This window comes from Mixophyes fleayi, chromosome 3 (genome assembly GCF_038048845.1).
Source record: "Mixophyes fleayi isolate aMixFle1 chromosome 3, aMixFle1.hap1, whole genome shotgun sequence".
In the NCBI taxonomy this organism is placed as follows: Eukaryota; Metazoa; Chordata; class Amphibia; order Anura; family Limnodynastidae; genus Mixophyes; species Mixophyes fleayi.
The window spans coordinates 293,018,999-293,037,502 of NC_134404.1; the positions used below are offsets into that span (position 1 = coordinate 293,018,999).

Here is an 18,504-nt window from a genome sequence, read left to right on the forward strand (position 1 = left end):
ATTTATATAGCGCCACTGACTCCGCAGCGCTGTAAAGAGAACTCACTCACATTAGTCCCTGCCCCATTGGGGCTTACAGTCTAAATTCCCTAACATACATATACACACACACAGACAGAGACAGAGACTAAGGTCAATTTTAATAGCAGCCAATTAACCTACCAGTATGTTTTTGGAGTGTGGGAGGAAACCGGAGCTACTGGAGGAAATCCACACAAGCACGGGAAGAACATACAAACTCAACACAGATAAGGCCATAGTCGGGAATTGAACTCAAGATCCCAGCGCTGTGAGGCAGAAGTGCTAACCACTTAGCCACAGTGCTGCCCTGGCATAAAAACTAGCTGTCATTCCATAGCAATCAGCCATCATCCCACATTATGTTATGTATTGGGGTACACTTACAGAGGAGCATATATGCAAAGGATGTAGTGTGTGGTATTAGGAGATCTAGGAGAAATAGGGGTGTTTTCCATGACAGAACAGCAGCTTTATTGACATTTCTGCATTGACATGCTGTATAAAACAGCTGTCATTCAGTAGTAATCGTCCATTGTTCCACATGTAAAACATGACCAAGTATCTTAGCAATAAGTGGAAAATATAATCCAGAAGTGTAAGATTTTTTAAAATAAACAAAAAATTTGAATTTGCTATCATAGTAGTCAATTGGCATTCCTTAAAGGAGACTGGAGCTGTCCTTCCTTTTAGTATGTCCCTTGTATAGTGCTTGTTGTAAGAGCCTCTAACAACTGCAAAAGAAAAAAAATAAAGCTGGGAGGGGGTAGGCATGAGAAGTAGGGCGGAGAGTACAGAAGTCTGAGGAATTGGGAGCTCTCGTGCTGATTGTAAAGTTTCAGCAGTGAGCACTCTTCTTGTAGTTATCGTCCCCTTTGTTTGTAAGAGTGCTGCGTGTGTCTTTGTAACCCGCTCTCCCAGGGGATCTGTGATCAGACAGCTGCTCTGTGAATTAATCCAGTGCTCAGTCTCAGCAGCTATCCATGATCAGCGAGCACACAGCTCTTCCCCTGCCTGCATCATGCTGCTTGGCGTCAGCAACACACTAAACTCTTCGCTGTGATCTGCCCAGACGCATGTAACACAGCGCAGAGACGGGAGGACGACAGCACAAGGAACTGGAGTTTTATAAGAAGTGTTTGCACACATTGCATTGTGCAGTCCCTGTTATCTAAAGTAAAGGGAGATCTGGTTTATTGCATTCAGTAAGTGAATGGTTTGCATGGATGTGGCCATGAACACGGGGAACATGCTTGGACTGACTCAGAGGGAGCCGCGCCAGCTCTCTGCCCTGCCAGGGATGCTGAAGACCAGGCAGAGAAGGAGCAGGACCCGCAGGAAAAGGAAAGAGCTGCTGCTGGGGCAGATGTGCTTCATGGCTTGTCTCATGCTTCTGGGTTCATCTATTTTCCACTGGGTTGAAAAATCGGGTGAGTTTGTCTCAATTCCTGGAAGCCACATTTCTGCATAGTGTTAACTTGGACACCGGGGTTGTCATCTGCTGGGCTGACATTGAAGGGTCACGGATGCTGGTGCATAGGGCATTAACTCCTTCATTGCCAGGGGAAGACACTTGCTCCAGAGAGTCCCTCTCGGGAGGGGGAGAAAAAAAATAGCATTTTTCGTTATTCCTGTTTTGTTTACTTCTGTCAAGCAGTGACATGGTTAATGTATGCAGAAGGGGCAAAAGGCATTTTGTCAGTGTTATGTTTGGCCGTGCACTGTGTGTTTGATGAGGCAGCATGGTACCCACAGACTAGGTCAGCTGCCCTTAAAACATCACGCTTGCCAACATATAGCAACTGCTGTCAATGAGAGGTGCTGTATTAGTGAATTACACGGTGTGTGGAGATTTGTTTTGTTTAACCTTGTATTGCATTTAGCTGTTAATACTATAGTACAGTTGTATTTTCCACACAATTCATGTATGTATGGTTTGTAGCCTTATACCATCAAAAATGCAAGTTAGTTTCTAAAACTAAACAAGAAAAATGCTAATTGGCATTAAGTTGTTGCTGCATGTGGTAATGGCACTGGTTGGCAAATCCACCATGACAGATCTGCCACAGCTTTAATCATGTCATCACTGCAGCCATTATTTACACACACATAAAAAATCTGGGATTTTTTCCCTATTTTTTCCTGACTAAGCTGCAACATTCATCATGACTGTACAAATTTAAACAGTGCAACTTGCTTACTTTGCAGACGTATGTCCATTGTTTCCTCATGTAGGTTTGAATGGAAAATGAAATTGTGGCATACACTGCAATCACTAATCTACGTACATTTAGACCAAATCTACAAATTCATTAATTTTCCAGTTTTTCTTTATATTATTCAAATATTGGGTCAGTAGCATGAGGTAAAAAAATATCCCAATTACTTAATTTATTCCTGCATGCTGAAAGTGATGGTATCTGTAATGTAGATATGTGTTTTAGAGTGTGTGTCTTTTGGGGACACTGTACACAATTCCCAGTGCTACAAACACTGTTATTTCCAAGGATGAGATTCATGTTGACATGAATTGCTGAGGGAAGCAGAGGATTGACACACTGAGTCAGTGGAAAAGAGTCTTGTGAACAGGTGAGCTGAGCAGCACTGAGGAGAGACACTGTATTAGCCAAAAGCAGCTGGCTTTCTGGTGGTCTAAGAATTGCGTTGTTTCCTCAGCAAGTAAAAAGTGTGAATACTTACTGTTAAAACATTTTTGTAACCTTGTGGTTAACGCTTATGGGAATGAAGGACAGGTGCAGATGGGCCAGCTGACTAAATGTGCAGCAATATTCACAGGGGCTTGCCAGAAATACATGGCCTACAAGAGGTCTACGCTACCCATGGCTCTTGAGCTGTTAGCCACAACTCCCAATTGTTGCTTTGTTAAACAGAGGAATTTAAGTTGGACAGCTGAAAAAACCACGGGCTCCCTGCCATTGACCTATATAAAACATTCATGGAGCTTGCAAAAAATATTGCAGAAACATGGGGAAAAACAGAAAACTCATTCAAATGCCAGGATTCAGCCAGCATCAATCAGATGCCTGATAGAGAGATCAAACAAAGCTGATGAATTACAGTTGTTTGTCTAGCCACAGACACTCATAGCTTGATACGGTAAAGCAGAATTTTTAAAAGCGCAAAGTGGTCCACATTGGGATGTAGATGCAGAGAGGTCTGCTATTACTGACAAATATCATTGACAATGGTAATGTAATAAAGGTTTTGTATTAAAGGAGAACACCAAAGGTTTTAGTATTAAAGGGGAACCCCATCTGCAGTTAATTTTCTGTTGACATTTCCAAGGGAGGATTAAACAGACAAAAGTGATTGGAAGATGAAGTTGTCCAACAGTGTATATTTTTGCTTAAACTTTTCTGATGGTCACTTTTAGACATTTGCATTTGGCCCAATTATCACAAGAGGCTGCTGACCCAGAATTTGCCCTGATTTAAATGCAAGCTTCCCAATATTTCTGCTTTGTTTTTATTATGTAAGCTAAATTTCCACGTCACCTAGAGTCATTACATTATTAAAACAATTTGACATTTATTTTTTCATTTTCTTTTTATCTACATACAATGTTATTGAAATCCGTAATTTTCTAAAGAAAGAAATCCATAACTTAATTGAGTCGTCAATAACAATTTAGATGATCACCAGTTTTTTCTGCATCTAAATCACTGCATGAAATATACTAATCAGTGACCACCAATAAGTAATTTAACATTAGTGTTCCCCAAAGATCTAAAAACACACACAATGTTTTGTTAAAAGCTGCTTTGAGGGAGGCATATGAGAGCAAGAGTTTGAATCGTTATAAGCTCTTGTGGAATGTTGAAAGGCTATTTACAAAATATTGGCTGCTTTTCAAACTTTCTGGTCATAAAGGGGTTAGTATATATATATGTGTGTGTATATATATATATATATATATATATATATATATATATATATATATATATATATATATATATATATATATTATTTTTAGCTAAACTACTAAAAACACTGCATCACTGCTACAACATTGTTAAATACTTAAATATTACAATTGTGGTGGTCCACAACTATGACCAATCAATGTATATTTTGATTTTGATATAATAATTGCACTGTATGTAACCATAATTAAGGTGTAACTGCTGCATTTAGGAGATGGGTTCACAATGCTGGTTTTAGGGAAAGAGTTTTATTTTACCTTCTTATTTTTTATTTTTTAAAATATCTCTCATGATAGGCAAAACATTGAAATTCCCAAGTTAAGGTTTAAATATATGGTTGTGTTCTTGTAGAACTCCATTTTGCTTTACTGACCATTAGCTTCTGGATGCTGGAGGCAACATTGAATTGGACACAAAGCGATTGCTTTTCAGAAAGTGCGTGCACAATTCCATTTTCTTACGTTATTTTATGGACTGTCAGTGTTAAAGCGCATTTAATAAGCTTTAAAATAATGCCTAATGTGTACGAGACCTAAAGCACCGATGCTTAATCATCTGTCTTACACCATTTGCTGGGGTTTAAAGATTTGTTACAGTATGACTGATGACATGTAGTAAGCCAAGACATATGCCATAGACCACAGACTTTGGCATTAAAGGGTAGCTATGTACGTCTTAGTCTATCGTTGCCCGTTGACTGAGATATATCTCCATCACCAGTGAAATAATTAAAGTGGATCTCTTTTACTTATATCATGTGTTAGGAGCATTTGTTGATACAATTCCTTACCCAGCTTTCAACACTGTTACTGTACTTTGTTTGTTCGTGAATGTGATTCTCTTGTCTAACGGGAAACTGTCTACTCCAAGCCTGGCGACATAAATATATGCAAATGTCTCCCTCCAAGCACAGTGCTGGGATTGTCATTATTACACAGGACATTGTAACAGGCAGATTCACATATGACTTGGAGTAGACTGTTCACCTGTTATCAACCCAAAGTAATACTCAGTTAGGGACAGGGGAGGGCTGGCAAATTTTATTCCAGGGGGCAAGACTCGACTCGGCAGCCTATTAGGGACATTTTAAAGGGGAAAAAAAAGCAGGTGACCCAGCCCAAGGTAGCCCACTATGGGACCGGCCCGGGGGGCAGATGCCCCAAGCCACCCAACCCAGCCTGTTCTCGGTCAGGAAGTAGCTGTGCGATATGAAGCAAGCTGACATAGTAAGGCCAGGGATTGTATTAAAAAATACCTAAGATGTTTATGATGATCATGTGTATTAAAATGGATAGGGGCATAATATTACTCTGAGCCACATGTGAGTAGATGTATTGTAGTCAGTGGAGTGTTTCCCTGCAAGTTTGTGGACTGGATGGCGGCGCAGATGCTGGGCATGCGCTAGTTTGGCCAGCACTGATTATTATTATTATTATTATTATTATTATTATTATTATTATCCTTTGTTTATAGAGACTGCTATGCTACGCAGTGCTGCACATTGATATATAAGGTAACGGAATAACAATTGTAAGTTTTAGTGGCAGAGGTCCCCCACAAATGACTTACCCTGGGGCAGCACCTAATATTAATACGGCCCTCCATACATTCATCTGGTTAAAACTAACAAAAGGGCCAATAACTCTAGTCCTTTGTATTTGTATTTAAACTTTTATTATATTTAGTAAGCAATAGTACTGCTCATCCATGCTTCTGAATATTAACAAAGATATTGGCAATTAATTATCTGCTTGCTTTGTAGTTTGTAAATAGGAAATGATTGGCATTTTAGCAATCTGACTTTTAAAACAGAATGTTCACAGCAGAGAATGGTTTCTATATACTGCACACCTATACTCACTAAAGCTGCTGTTGTGGCTGGTAGTTTAATCAGGTGTATTTTAACTATTAGTAACGTGAACTTAGATTTAGAGGTCAAATAGGATTAATAGGAAACAAACTAGTATTCCCAGTTTATTTGTAGTAGTTGGGTTATTCATATATTCCTAGTGGTCATGTATGAGTAATAAAAGCTGTCTATACTATATTAGTTACATTACTCCCACCTATGGACATGCTGAGATTCAAGTGTATATGACGTACTCTAACTTTATGTATAAGTTGTGGACAGTTTTAATGGTACTTTGTGATACACATACAGAGTTCTTGCTTTTTCAATTCCCTTTAAAGGTCTGAATTTCAGGCACAGAATGGTAGCTGTCAGGGCTGCTCTAAGATGATGATTCCATGTTACGCAGATGGGGGAAGGAGAGCTGCCCATGACATTGATCTGGAAGACATCACATATGTATATGCTTTTGCACTTGCACTGAGACATTTTAACTAGTATCCTTGTAGCTGCATTAAGAAATAGGGGTTTGGTTTTCATGGACAATAGTCCTATAGTGGGCTATGCCCCTAATCTGTATGCCTTATTTAATTCTGCCATTTACAAGTATTTTCTAGAAAAAGAGATTCAAAGACAATTTAGGTAAAATACTATTTATTTCATTATAACACATATGATGCTAATGTAAGTATAAACTCATATAAATAATAAGTGTATGAACGTTGAATTCTGATGTCAACACTTTGTTTATAAGACACAGTCCTGTGTGTTATAAGGACTAATGCACACCCTACTGTGAGTTATTACTGATATTAGAAGTCACCTCGTATTACTCAGCCTGCGGTCGTGTGCTATTATTTGGACACTGAACTCCCATGTGTCTTCTAATATTCTTATAATTTATAGGACAGTATACACTATCCCTTATTATTGTTAATTATCATCATTTAAAAATGTATGTAATAATCTATTGTAAAATCACAATTTAGGCCTACCCGTGTTCTCCTCTGTCAATTGTTATTTTATTAATTTACTTTAAGGTTGTCCGGTCATGTAAGGAGTTTAGAGTCAGTTTACAAATTATTACCTGTTGAACCCAAGTTTGAATGTTCTTATGCAAGTTCCTACATCAGCAGTACCACATTTGTGTAATGACTGCATGCTTGCAGGCCAAATACAGGTACAAACTGTTATTGAGGTTGTCAGGGAAGATGGGAGCTACCAAAAGGCCATGGAAGGTCCTATTTGGTCTGTAGACCTCCAGTTGGACAACCCTTTTCTAATTGTCATTTCTGTAAAAAAGTGGACCATCTTAAAGATCACCCCTACAGAATTACATTAACAAATTGAAAAAAAAAACATAAGAAGGATCCCAGGATTCATCTTTCTTCAAAAAAGACGTTTACGCCTGGCTTTTTATGATGTCAGAAATGCAGAGGGGTTAATCAGTTGAAAAAAAGTACCAGAATAAAGCATGCCTGATACAAATGACTAATGTCACACTTGTGTAGATTTTTATGTTGTGTATTTATATCACATGAATACTTAAGCTGCCCATTATGTTGTTGGTTTGGACCACATTGACCACAAATCTCAGCTTGTAAGGGCCCAAATCAAACTGTGGATCTCAACCAACATCTAATGAGGGTAAATTAGATGTTGATCAGGACTGGCAGAAAATGCAGTCGAATAATGACCATGATCTGGCCATGTGTGTTAGCATAATAATTTGTCCCCAAAAGATCTGGATATCAATGCCCAAGCATTAAACCTTTGGATATGTTTGATTTGATGCCACAAGCATAGCCAGAGTTGGCATATATCCATTTGGATCTGCTCATGTATGGGCATCATAAAAGGCAACAATGGTTAAATAAAATAGGATTTGTCACTGTTTACAGTCACAAGTGTAACAGTGGAGATGTTGCCTATGGCAACCAATCAGATTCTAGCTATCATTTTGTAGAATGTACTAAATAAATGATAACTAGAATCTGATTAGTTGCTATAGGCAATATCTCCACTTTTGTAAACCTGCAGCTTGATAAATTTACCCCAAGATATTGAGTGGTCTGGGAGCTTCCTTTTTCTTGAGCTGCCTTCTCCATGAAAGGAAAGAGGGGCAGAGCACTCATGGAACCGTCCACTTCTGCTTCAAAAAAGTTGCGTAAGGATTGAAAGCTGGCATATCAAGGTGGACATGTCTACTAGGGAGTGCCCACATTAAAATGTTTCATTGGTGCTAGGAGTGGTAGTATTAGAAATATATTAAAAATATATTTTCTGTAATGTGTTTTGTCTTGTAGACCAATATGGGAAGATTATTAAAATCACTGAATGCAAACAACTCACGTTCAGCGGTTAAAATAACCACGCACAATATACACCTCATAAGAGCTATAGACACTAAGCGAAAGGGCTATAACATTTAAAACTGCAAACAAGCTATAATCACTGCTGGAATCACCAGCACCTGAGTATATTTTCTGAACCGCTTCCAGTGCTATCTCTACCCCCCCCCCCCCCCCGCGCATTTTCTCCCTCTCCCACACCCCTCTTCTCTCCACCATAGGTACCCCAGGTTGCGCCACGGCAGAAACTACAACACAAGAATACTAATTTTTGTTTACATTTCACAATAGGGCTTGTTAACATAAGCTTTATGGACCTCATTTAGAGTCGGACGCAATGTGCGTCTAAGACGTGTAGGAGTGGGGGTGTGCTGCAGCTTGGTAGGGTATTACTAGTAGCATGCAACTCCAGTTGCATCCCACTTGTAATACCCTACAGAGCTGCGAGCAGTTTGTGGAGGTAGCTAACTACTTGTGCCACCTAATTCCTGCCACACTGTTTTAGCCCTTTTTTGACGTAGGTTGCGTCTATGTCCAGGATTTACCTACGTGGTCACACCCCCTTTGTATATATTATCCAAGTTCATGCCTTTACAATTCCGCATTGCCCCCTTTCCCTCGTAGTAAGCCGCAAGCTGTTGCAAGTGTTAATTGCGTCCAAGATGCAGGCGATATGGTGCTTGCTGCACATGCGTGATTGTGGTTTTGTGGTTGATGCGCCTAAAACGAACTTTGCGTCCGACTCTAAATGAAGCCCCATATGTTCATTTGAGGTCCACATTTTTTGAAACTCAACCAACAGTGGCCCAAAATGGAGCATGCATATTTAATTCCAGTAAGCAGAAATTTCACACATTGTGTTGTCATTCTTATTCCAGGTTAGAGTAAGATGATTTGCCATTTTTATTGACATTTCAGCTGCTTTTTGATGTAAAAATAACTATAGAGTATATTTCCCCATCTGCTTGTGTGCTGGAGAGTTCAGCACAAGCATCATGTATGACTGAGCTCTCCCAACCATCCCCTTCCCTATTCCTGCAATATAACCTAGCAGACAGACACAATTACTGTCATTTTGTTTTTACTTTGGTCTCTTCAGAGAAGCTGATGTGTTTAAATTTGATCAGTAATGAAGCAGTAAAAATGCATAATGTTTGCAACTGCAAATCATATTATTCTCATCAATTATTGTATATAAATAAGAAAAGTTTGAATGGACATCTCATGTAATGGCTTTGTCTATTAAATGATAATGTCAGCTGTGACTTGCATTTTTCATATTGGCTAATAATACTTGCAGTAAAAAAATGTTGTAAAAGCAATGAATTCAACACGAGTCCCTCTTTTAAGATGGTATCACATAATAATAATAACAATAATAATATTAATCACTGATTAGATTACTTGATATGCAAAGCAAAAAAAAAAAAGCAAATTTGCTCCTGGCCAAACCATGTTGCAATGCAAGGAGTCCAAATGCTTTATGCTTTTTGTAGGCAAGAAGTACTGGCTGGCTTTGCTTGTAGCACAGAAATGCTGCACAGCATTATTTTTAGAGTTGAGCTAGGACACAAGCCTCCCAACTCTAAATCTGGGTGCACCTTTTACATTTTCCACCCCTGTAGTGCATCATGGTTTTGCCCTTTTTTGGTTTGCTCCTAATTCTAATTGAGGCCCATACTGGTAGATGTCCCAGGGTAGCTTATTATTTGTAATTCTGTCATTCACAAGCCTCACTTAATAAATCTATTTGATCTCTCAAAGCAGTGATGGGGAACATAATTTAGACTCTAGAAGAGGCTATGAAAATCCATGATATCCATTCCATTACAGTGGAACAGGTCATTTTGCTTTGGTGAGAAGTTCAGGTGATACAGTGTTGAGTTCTGCTTTTACTTCATCATTTCATGGAATGGCATTCCGCACTGTATTTGTAAATTCTGCATTCTGTGGAATTTATTGTCTATAAATAGAGCTGGAATGATGTTAGTTCATTCTGTGGTGTGGCTAGTATATAATAAGGGAGACTTCCAGGCAGAACAAAAATGATGGTGGAATTCTGAGGGGAACAAACATGATAGGGGGAATCCCAGGTGAAACAAAGTGATAGTGACAATTCCTGGAACAACAAAAATTATAGTGGGAATTCTTAGTCGAACAAAAATTATTGGAAGAATTCTGTGTGGAAAAAAAATGATAGGGTGAATTCTGTGTGGAACAAAGAAGATAGCGGGAATTCCGTGTGGAAATCTGGTCGAAGTGGGAAGTCAGAAGTGTTGGTATGGAGATTTCAAGTGAATGGATGAGGGCCGCCGAGGCCCCCAGAAGCTTTACGGATTTTGCTAATTAATTTTATATGCTTCTTAATACTACATAGTATAATATGAAACATATAAAGTGATGTAAGGTTACCCTTCATGTGTGTCCAATTACCTCTCCCCTCTGTCCCTTCAGCTTTCCCTCAGATAGATAGATATAGATAAATATAGATAGCTATATATATATATATATATATATGCTTATATGTGTATGTATATACATATATGTGTGTGTGTATATATATATATATATATCAATGTGTGTGTGTATATATATATATATATATATATATATATATATATATATATATCAATATATGTATGTGTATATATATATATATATATATATATATATATCAATATATGTATGTATGTATACACACATATATGTAGAACGAACAACAACAACAACCATAAAACCACTGGAAATGAAGTGAATAACATTCATTATCTCGTTACATTTGCACCTGTCAAGGGGTAGGATATATTAGGCAGCAAGTTAACAGTCTCTTCTTGAATTTGATGTGTTGGAAGCAGGAAAAAATGGGCAACCATAAGGATTTGAGCAACTTTGAAGAGGCAGATTGTGATGGTTAGACGTTTAGGTCAGAGCATTTTCCAAAACGGCAGGTTTTGTGGGGTGTTCCCGATATGCAATAGTAAATACCTTCTAAAAGGGGTCCAAGGAAGGACCACCGTTGCCCCAGGTAATTGATGCACATGGGGAGCGAAGGCTAACCCATCTGGTCCAATCCCACAGAAGAGCTACTATAGCGCAAATTGCTGAAAAAGTTAATGTTGGCTATGATAGAAAGGTGTCAGAACACACAGTGCATCGCACCTTGCTGTGTATGGGGCTGCATAGCCGCAGACCAGTCAGAGTGCCCCTGCTGACCCCTGTCCACTGCTGAAAGTACCTACAATTGGCTCGTGAGCTCCAGAACTGGACCATGGAGCAATGGAACAAGGAGGCCTACCGCACCAAAATTGCAACCCTGGAGCCTCTGCCTGCTGCTGTCTGTAGTGTTTGTAATCTGGGAATTCCGTGTGGAACATAAAATGATAGTGGGAATTCCGTGTAAATGATAGGGGGAATTCCATGTAAATGATAGGGGGAATTCTGTGTGGAAATCTAAAGGCTAAATTCCTCTAGATAAATGAATGTGCAAAATTTTGCAGCAAAAATCAAACGGAGACAAATATTCTGCTGAACAGATTTGTAAATGTCGTTCATCTCTATTCTCTGCTTATTCACAGGAATTTGGTTTTAGTCATTTATACTTGATAAAGAATTCCTTATGTAGCAGCTGTATCTCTGCTACATGAAAAGCAGAAATATACTTGGATGCAAATTATACGTCTGGCTTTGCTGGTGAACATAAAATTGGGTTTCAGGGAAAATAATACAGCTGTCACTCCCTAATGTACCTGTTATCTTACCTAAGATTCACTTTACTCCTGTCCTAAAATTATATTATGGTATTAGAAACGTGCCCATACACACTGTGATTTTGATGACCAATTATGAGTGATGGGACCTAAAAACGCCACCAAACCAAATCAATATCAGATGTCAGATGGGATTTTGGCAAATGCAGACAGATAGTAAGTGCAACTGACATGTGTATGGTCATCATCCCACCAAGCTAATGGTGCCTTGTCGTACCAGACATTAAGCTCAAGGACCAATGGCTGGGACTTTTATATTTGGCTATACATGGTAAGGCTGAGCGGCAGGATAGAACTGTGTTTGTCCAGGTTTAAATAGATCTTTCTCTAGAGTAGATGGGCCTGAGTCTTTAAGGAACACATCTGCCTTGTTTGCGTATTGTCTGCACATTCATTCTGCGCATGCCCAGAACTGGACTATACACCAAGGAACGCAGCCTTGTCCAAGTCACCTTGGAGTGCAGAGGACACTTACTACACCCTACAATTTCAGGGAGGGAACGGGGTGTGGAAGGGGCAGATGGACGTAGGCAATGTACAGTAAGGGCGTTCCTGTGAAGCAACACCCAAGTCCGATTCAGGCTCACACAGAATTAGCTGTTTTTCTGCCGTATCTCTTGCTCCAGTTCCAGCGCTAGTCTAAGTCCCGAATACTAGTGATGACGGCTGAGTATGCAGGTTGTGAACAGGTTGAGGACATGTGGTTGCAACAGGAGCAACTGTGAAAATGTATGTTATGTACACTACACATTAAGAACTGCCTAATAATTATTTTTCATGGAAAAATAAAATCGTTGAATCGTTTTGTTTTTTTATTCTGTGCGTTCTGTTGTGAGTTTATATTCTACATAGGTATTATACATATTCTGCAGTGTCTGGACTAGCAGAGCAGAGATAACCTCACCCGTAGTCATCACCACATGTATCTTCATATCTGCTCCTTGATGACTCCAGGAGTATGGATACCGGACTTACAGGCGTTTTAAAACAAACGTACATGTCTTAATCAATCAGGCCCGATATATATACAAGCATTTAATAGACCAAAAATTGACAAATTGTTTGACTCGATAGCTTAGTGTAGGGATCCAAATTGATTATATTACCTGATAAAAAATTTCCGTATTGTAATGTATGTGCCGTCATCAACTGACCAACCTGTACTGTCAGCACATTCAGTAATTTGTCAGACATGAACAGAGTCTGTCCATGTGTGGGCATAATAACCGCCTGAAGAGTACATAGAAGCTGGATAAGAGTTTTTATTTCTCTGTCTTTTTCAGTGATGTTAAGGGAGTGAATCAATAAAAATACAGCTGGGTGTTTATATTGTTGTCCAGTCATAATACAGCAATACAGCTAAGCTGCTGCCAGCCTCGTGACTTACAGGCAGTGTAGCAGAGTGTATCCATTACCATTAGTAGTAACTTATAAATGTACAAGTGTTCATTTATAGGAAGAAAAAACAAAGACAACTTTCAGGTATTTACCAATAATACATAACTACACGGATAAACATATCTTTAACAGAAAAAAAATGCACGGTGGCTTAGTGGTTAGCACTTCTGCCTCTCAGCACTGGGGTCATGAGTTCAATTCCTGACCATGGCCTTATCTGTGTGGAGTTTGTATGTTCTCCCTGTATGTATGTATGTATGTATGCATGTATGTATATTTTAAGCATGATAGTCATAATGTGACCGCAGATTAAACAATACATTATGAGAAGAGAATGGCCTTTATGTATATAGTGTTCATAATAGTGAGGATCAATAGCTTAGTTAATGGAGTGATTTATCACAGGGTAGGTCTCTCCTTCTAGATGTGACCAGGCCAGCTCCGTGACCAATCACCAATTCCATGTGAATTCAATGCCCCCATGAGTAACACAGCGTTAAAACTATTACCCTTAATACAGTAAACTTCACCCAGATTTCTATGCCGTGAGCAAAAACCAGCATTGAAGATTACCGTACTAACGGTAATTATACATGCCATTACCGTAGTAACAGTAATAGTGCACAGGCCGCATTACTTTTGGCAGTAATGTGGCCAATTGAATATGCCCCCATGTATCCTTACATACATTTCTACCATTTCTATAAAAAGCCCATTTATTATTTGAATGTGTAATTTGAATATGAGCTGTATGATGCTGTACTATTGATATAAAAAATATAAGTCTACAGGTAGAAAAATTATGATTTTCAATTGTTCCCTCTTCATTGGTTCGTTATATTCTTTACATTTTTACTCGTTTAGGTCATGAGGGCTGTTAGATCTACTGGACTGGTGGAGAGTACGTCTTGGATTCACCTGATTGCATAACTATTTCTAGAGTATAGAACAACAAACATATGGATCACCCCCATGAGCTCTGTTGTATTCTACAAATGCTTCTAGTTATGTTTTGTGACATATATGTAAAATCAAAATACAATTTCTTGCTTGTTGTATCACTAAAGATTCTATTAAAAAAATATGAATTTTTGCAGTATTTATTTAATTTTAAGGTGTAGGCTGTATAACTAGCACACACGATTTTCCAGTAACCTTTTTGAGATGTAGTTTTTTTGTCAGACCAGCTTTTCAGAAAGGGAGTACATATGTTTACTAACAGTTTGTAGACATATTGAGTAAAGAAAAACATAGCAAAATGAATTAAACAAATTACAGCAGTATTGAAATTTTAGCAACTTATTACATTGAGTATTTGAGTTTTTAATTGGTGATAATTATTAAACTGAAAGGAAATAAAAGAGATTTGTAACACCGACATTTATTTTCTGTAGTATTTACTCCACTCTGTTACATACCAATATATTATGCAATTCTGCAGTTTTTTGTTTATCATTTATTTTAATAGTTACGTTACAACGGTAAACTTTTTTTCCCGTATTCATTATCATTTTTGCTCTGTGGTCAGTCGTCCTCACCCAAATGTCATGAATGGGGAAACGTGGTGCATGTTGTGTTTATGATCTGTTTTCCATTTTCTAAAGTCAGAACACATTTATCTAGACATGAATGTTAATTCTCACCAATGGATGAGCCTAATGTGTTGAGAAAAGAAACTTAGCTAAACACTAATGAGCCTATTTATGAAGGGCCACACAAAATCTGCATTAACTAGCATTCTTTATCGACCCGTATCGCAGCAATAAATAAATTTGTTTTTGTCGCTATTTAAGAAATGAGCACTGCAGGGACAGGGCCGGCGAAAACCCCCCTTGCCGCGGCGACATACTTCTCCACCTTAACACTGCAGTGCACCTCTGGCTTCTTCTAAGTAAGACACAGACCACATTTCATAATGGAAATTTGCTTAAATTATTATATAATATATATATATCATACTTGCGAACTCTCCCGGAATGTCCGGAAGACTCGGTCTCACGGACTCCCGGGAGAGTAGGCAAATCTCCCGCATCTGGCACCCGAAAATGACACGATTCGTAGTGAATCGCGTCATTTTGGCCCCACCCCATGATAATTCGGTATTTCTGCCCCCTCCCGCCCTCCAGGCACGCCCCTCTCCCGGACAAAGCAAGGAGAAAGTAGGTAAGTATGATATATATATATATATATATATATATATATATGAAACATATAAAAGTATACTTTTACCCCCTCAGCCACACAGTTACACTGTCATTAAACCAATGCGTTTGTCCATTTTACAAGTGAGGACAGGGAGGAGGTGAGGAGCCTGCAGCCTTCCAGGGAGGAGTCAGGAAGATTTCCCGCTTCACCGGTGATTCTGTTCTTTCCAGAGGGCTGAAAAGCAGTCACAGAGCTGGCGTTAACTTTTCAGATGTTAGGAATACAAGTGCCGTCATGTATATCTTTTCTCCCTGGTTTCCATTATAACCAGCAACAAGACTGCAGATGCAAAATATACCTGTATTTTGTTGAAAAAAGTGTCTTTATGTTGTATAAATGTTCATAAAACATACAATATATTATATTAAAGTGTACTACATGCAGCGCAGCTGTAAGCACAATACAACATGTATCGAACATACTATTTAGTACAATGCACGATATAAGGCACAAGATATGGCATCCTACATTATAAATACTGCACTGACCATGCATCGCATAGACATCAAAACAGATTCAGATAAGCAATGGTTGTGAGGGGGAGGGGGAGAGATCACAGGCCCTGAAACTTTATTGAGTGACAGAAACATATACATAGGAGGGTGCATAAATTAAAGGCAAGACATTTCAACAAACACTTCAAACAGTGATGGGGGAATCGGGTGTAGGGGGTAAGGGTTTGTGTACTTGTAAATATGCGCCTGCACTCCTATGTTTCTATGGCTGAATTTCGAGTCACTGGGATCATAGGACACGTGCAACCTCAATTCTATAGAATGTGTCCCGAGTAAATATGTGATCATTATTATCATCAAGTCAAAAAACTGCGCCCGCTTTGTATAAGCACAGAATTTGAGCTTTGTATGGAATGTACAGTATTTCAAAGATATACATTTAACCCAAGATACTGCATCTCAGTAATTACTTTTCCACACCGATACTATATTGCATTTGCATGTAGTTGTCCTTGGTCCACCTCTGGAAGGGATACGTGCTTGTGCACATGCAGTGCAAACGGTTTCTTTTATTTGGTGCATAAAACAACGCTCAAATGAACTTGTGTCCACCTGTAAATCACTCCCATAAAGTATATCAGCTCATATGTGACAGGATATCAGTGTTTACACTACCTGCTATTTACAGGAAAATACATTGTGTAAATGTCAGGTTCCAAGAGGATTAAATATATTGGTGCTTTAAGTGCCCATGTTCCACTATCCTTCGACTGATACAGATATCTGTCATCTCCCACAACTTCACAAATAAAGGCTCATTAAGTACATAGAACAATATATGGCAGAGAGGCTTTGAGAACACCCTTTGAATGCTCTGTTAAAGGTGAGGACACTGTACAGTACTTTTAGCAGGTGATTTTCCAACACCCATGTGTGTTAGTCCTAAAATGAAAAGCTACTGATTCTACTGAATAAATGTATGACCCAACTATAAGCTTGTCAAGATGATTCTTTATTTTTGCATGACTCTCTTGCAAGATACTTTATTAATTTACATTGGCCTTAAAGTCACCTCAAGAATGATAGCAAATTATTCGAGAATTTGTCACCCAGGGACAAAACACGTAACTGGCACAGATAAGAAAGTATTTTGTCAGACTGGGAAACGCAACTTAAAAAAAGCCCAGGGCATCACCATCAAAATGACTTTATTTGATATGTTTGACTCCACAATAGAATCCACTGTGGGCTTTCAGAATTTAGACCTCTCCAAAAGAGACCCTCTGGCATCAAGTATAAAGCAGAGCTAAACGGTATTTTTATTAAAGTAATAGAAATTCAGATGAATTAAAATAAATTAAAAAGAATGGATGGAAAATTGTAAAATGTAAAACTAAAAAAACAAAAAACTACATGATATTTTAGGAATTATAAAACACCAATTTGTGCATCATGCCTATGTACTGTCAATACTTACTATTGAAGTAGTTGGCAGAATATTGATACAGCCCACAAAGTCTCCACTGTGAATAGGCAACATGTATATTTGAATAAAGGGTGTTTTAAGAACAGTAAGTAAGTACAAAAGATGCCCACTAACTGTTATGACAATAGTTTGAATGTATAAGGCCCCTTACCCATTGACGTTTAAAATCATGCTTTTATTAGCATTTTTAATGCTATTAGAAGCATGTAAAGGGGTATGAAGATAGAACTGATTGGTTTCAATGGCTCCATATCCACTTGTACTCCGGACGTAGTCAGAAATGTTTGCTACATCATGTCAACTATGATTGCGTCTCTCATGTGTTATCATTGGCATTCTCCTAACAAAAGGTGAAAATATTTTTCTTTCCTTTTTTTTTGAATCCCAGTTTGTTAGCAGAGCATCAGGAACCGTGAGGGTGACAAGGACTAAAGCTGGCCACACATGGCATGATCCTGTTGCTCAATCTGGCCACACACACACACACACAGAAGTGGCCAAATGAATGAATCTGTCCATTCAGGTCAAGTAGCTGGATCTCTTCCTTTACATTATGGACAGTTGCTAAATTTTGCTCCCATGCAGATGCCATCATCTTAGCCCATAAATCTTATAAGTGCATGTGGGCAAAAATAGGCTACAACTAAACTGCACTTGTGCTGCAGACATGCATTTTGCACTTTCGTAAGTGCCCCTTATTGACATTCAATTTCATACATTGAAGCCACGAATAGTGCAGCAATTGGATTTTCAATTTGCAGTTGTTAAAAGAACTCTATTTCTGTTAATCATTTTATACAGACTTGATCTGTTTCTTTTCTATATGGGATAATGGAAAAGCAGAGTACACAGCAATAAAGAGAAATAAACTACATTGCCCTGAGTGGTTCACTACACTTAACAAGACATTTGAAGTTATATAAAATGAACTCATAGCAGCGAACAGTCCAGAATTTCAGCAACTGAAAGCGGCACCCTGGTCCCCAGCTGGAGAGGTGTATCATTATTTTTATTATTATCCTTACTTTATA

General features: G+C 38.5%; 1 protein-coding gene across 1 annotated transcript in view; it reads left to right on the forward strand.

Annotated features, from left to right (window-relative positions):
* Positions 1-825: 825 nt before the first annotated feature.
* The window catches only part of SLC24A3 (solute carrier family 24 member 3), a 311,310-nt gene continuing 293,631 nt past the window's right edge, over positions 826-18,504 (forward strand). The window contains exon 1 of the mRNA XM_075203825.1: positions 826-1,448. Within this exon, the coding sequence (XP_075059926.1) occupies positions 1,232-1,448 (217 nt within the window). The 5' untranslated portion in view covers positions 826-1,231. The remainder of the gene's footprint in view (positions 1,449-18,504) is intronic.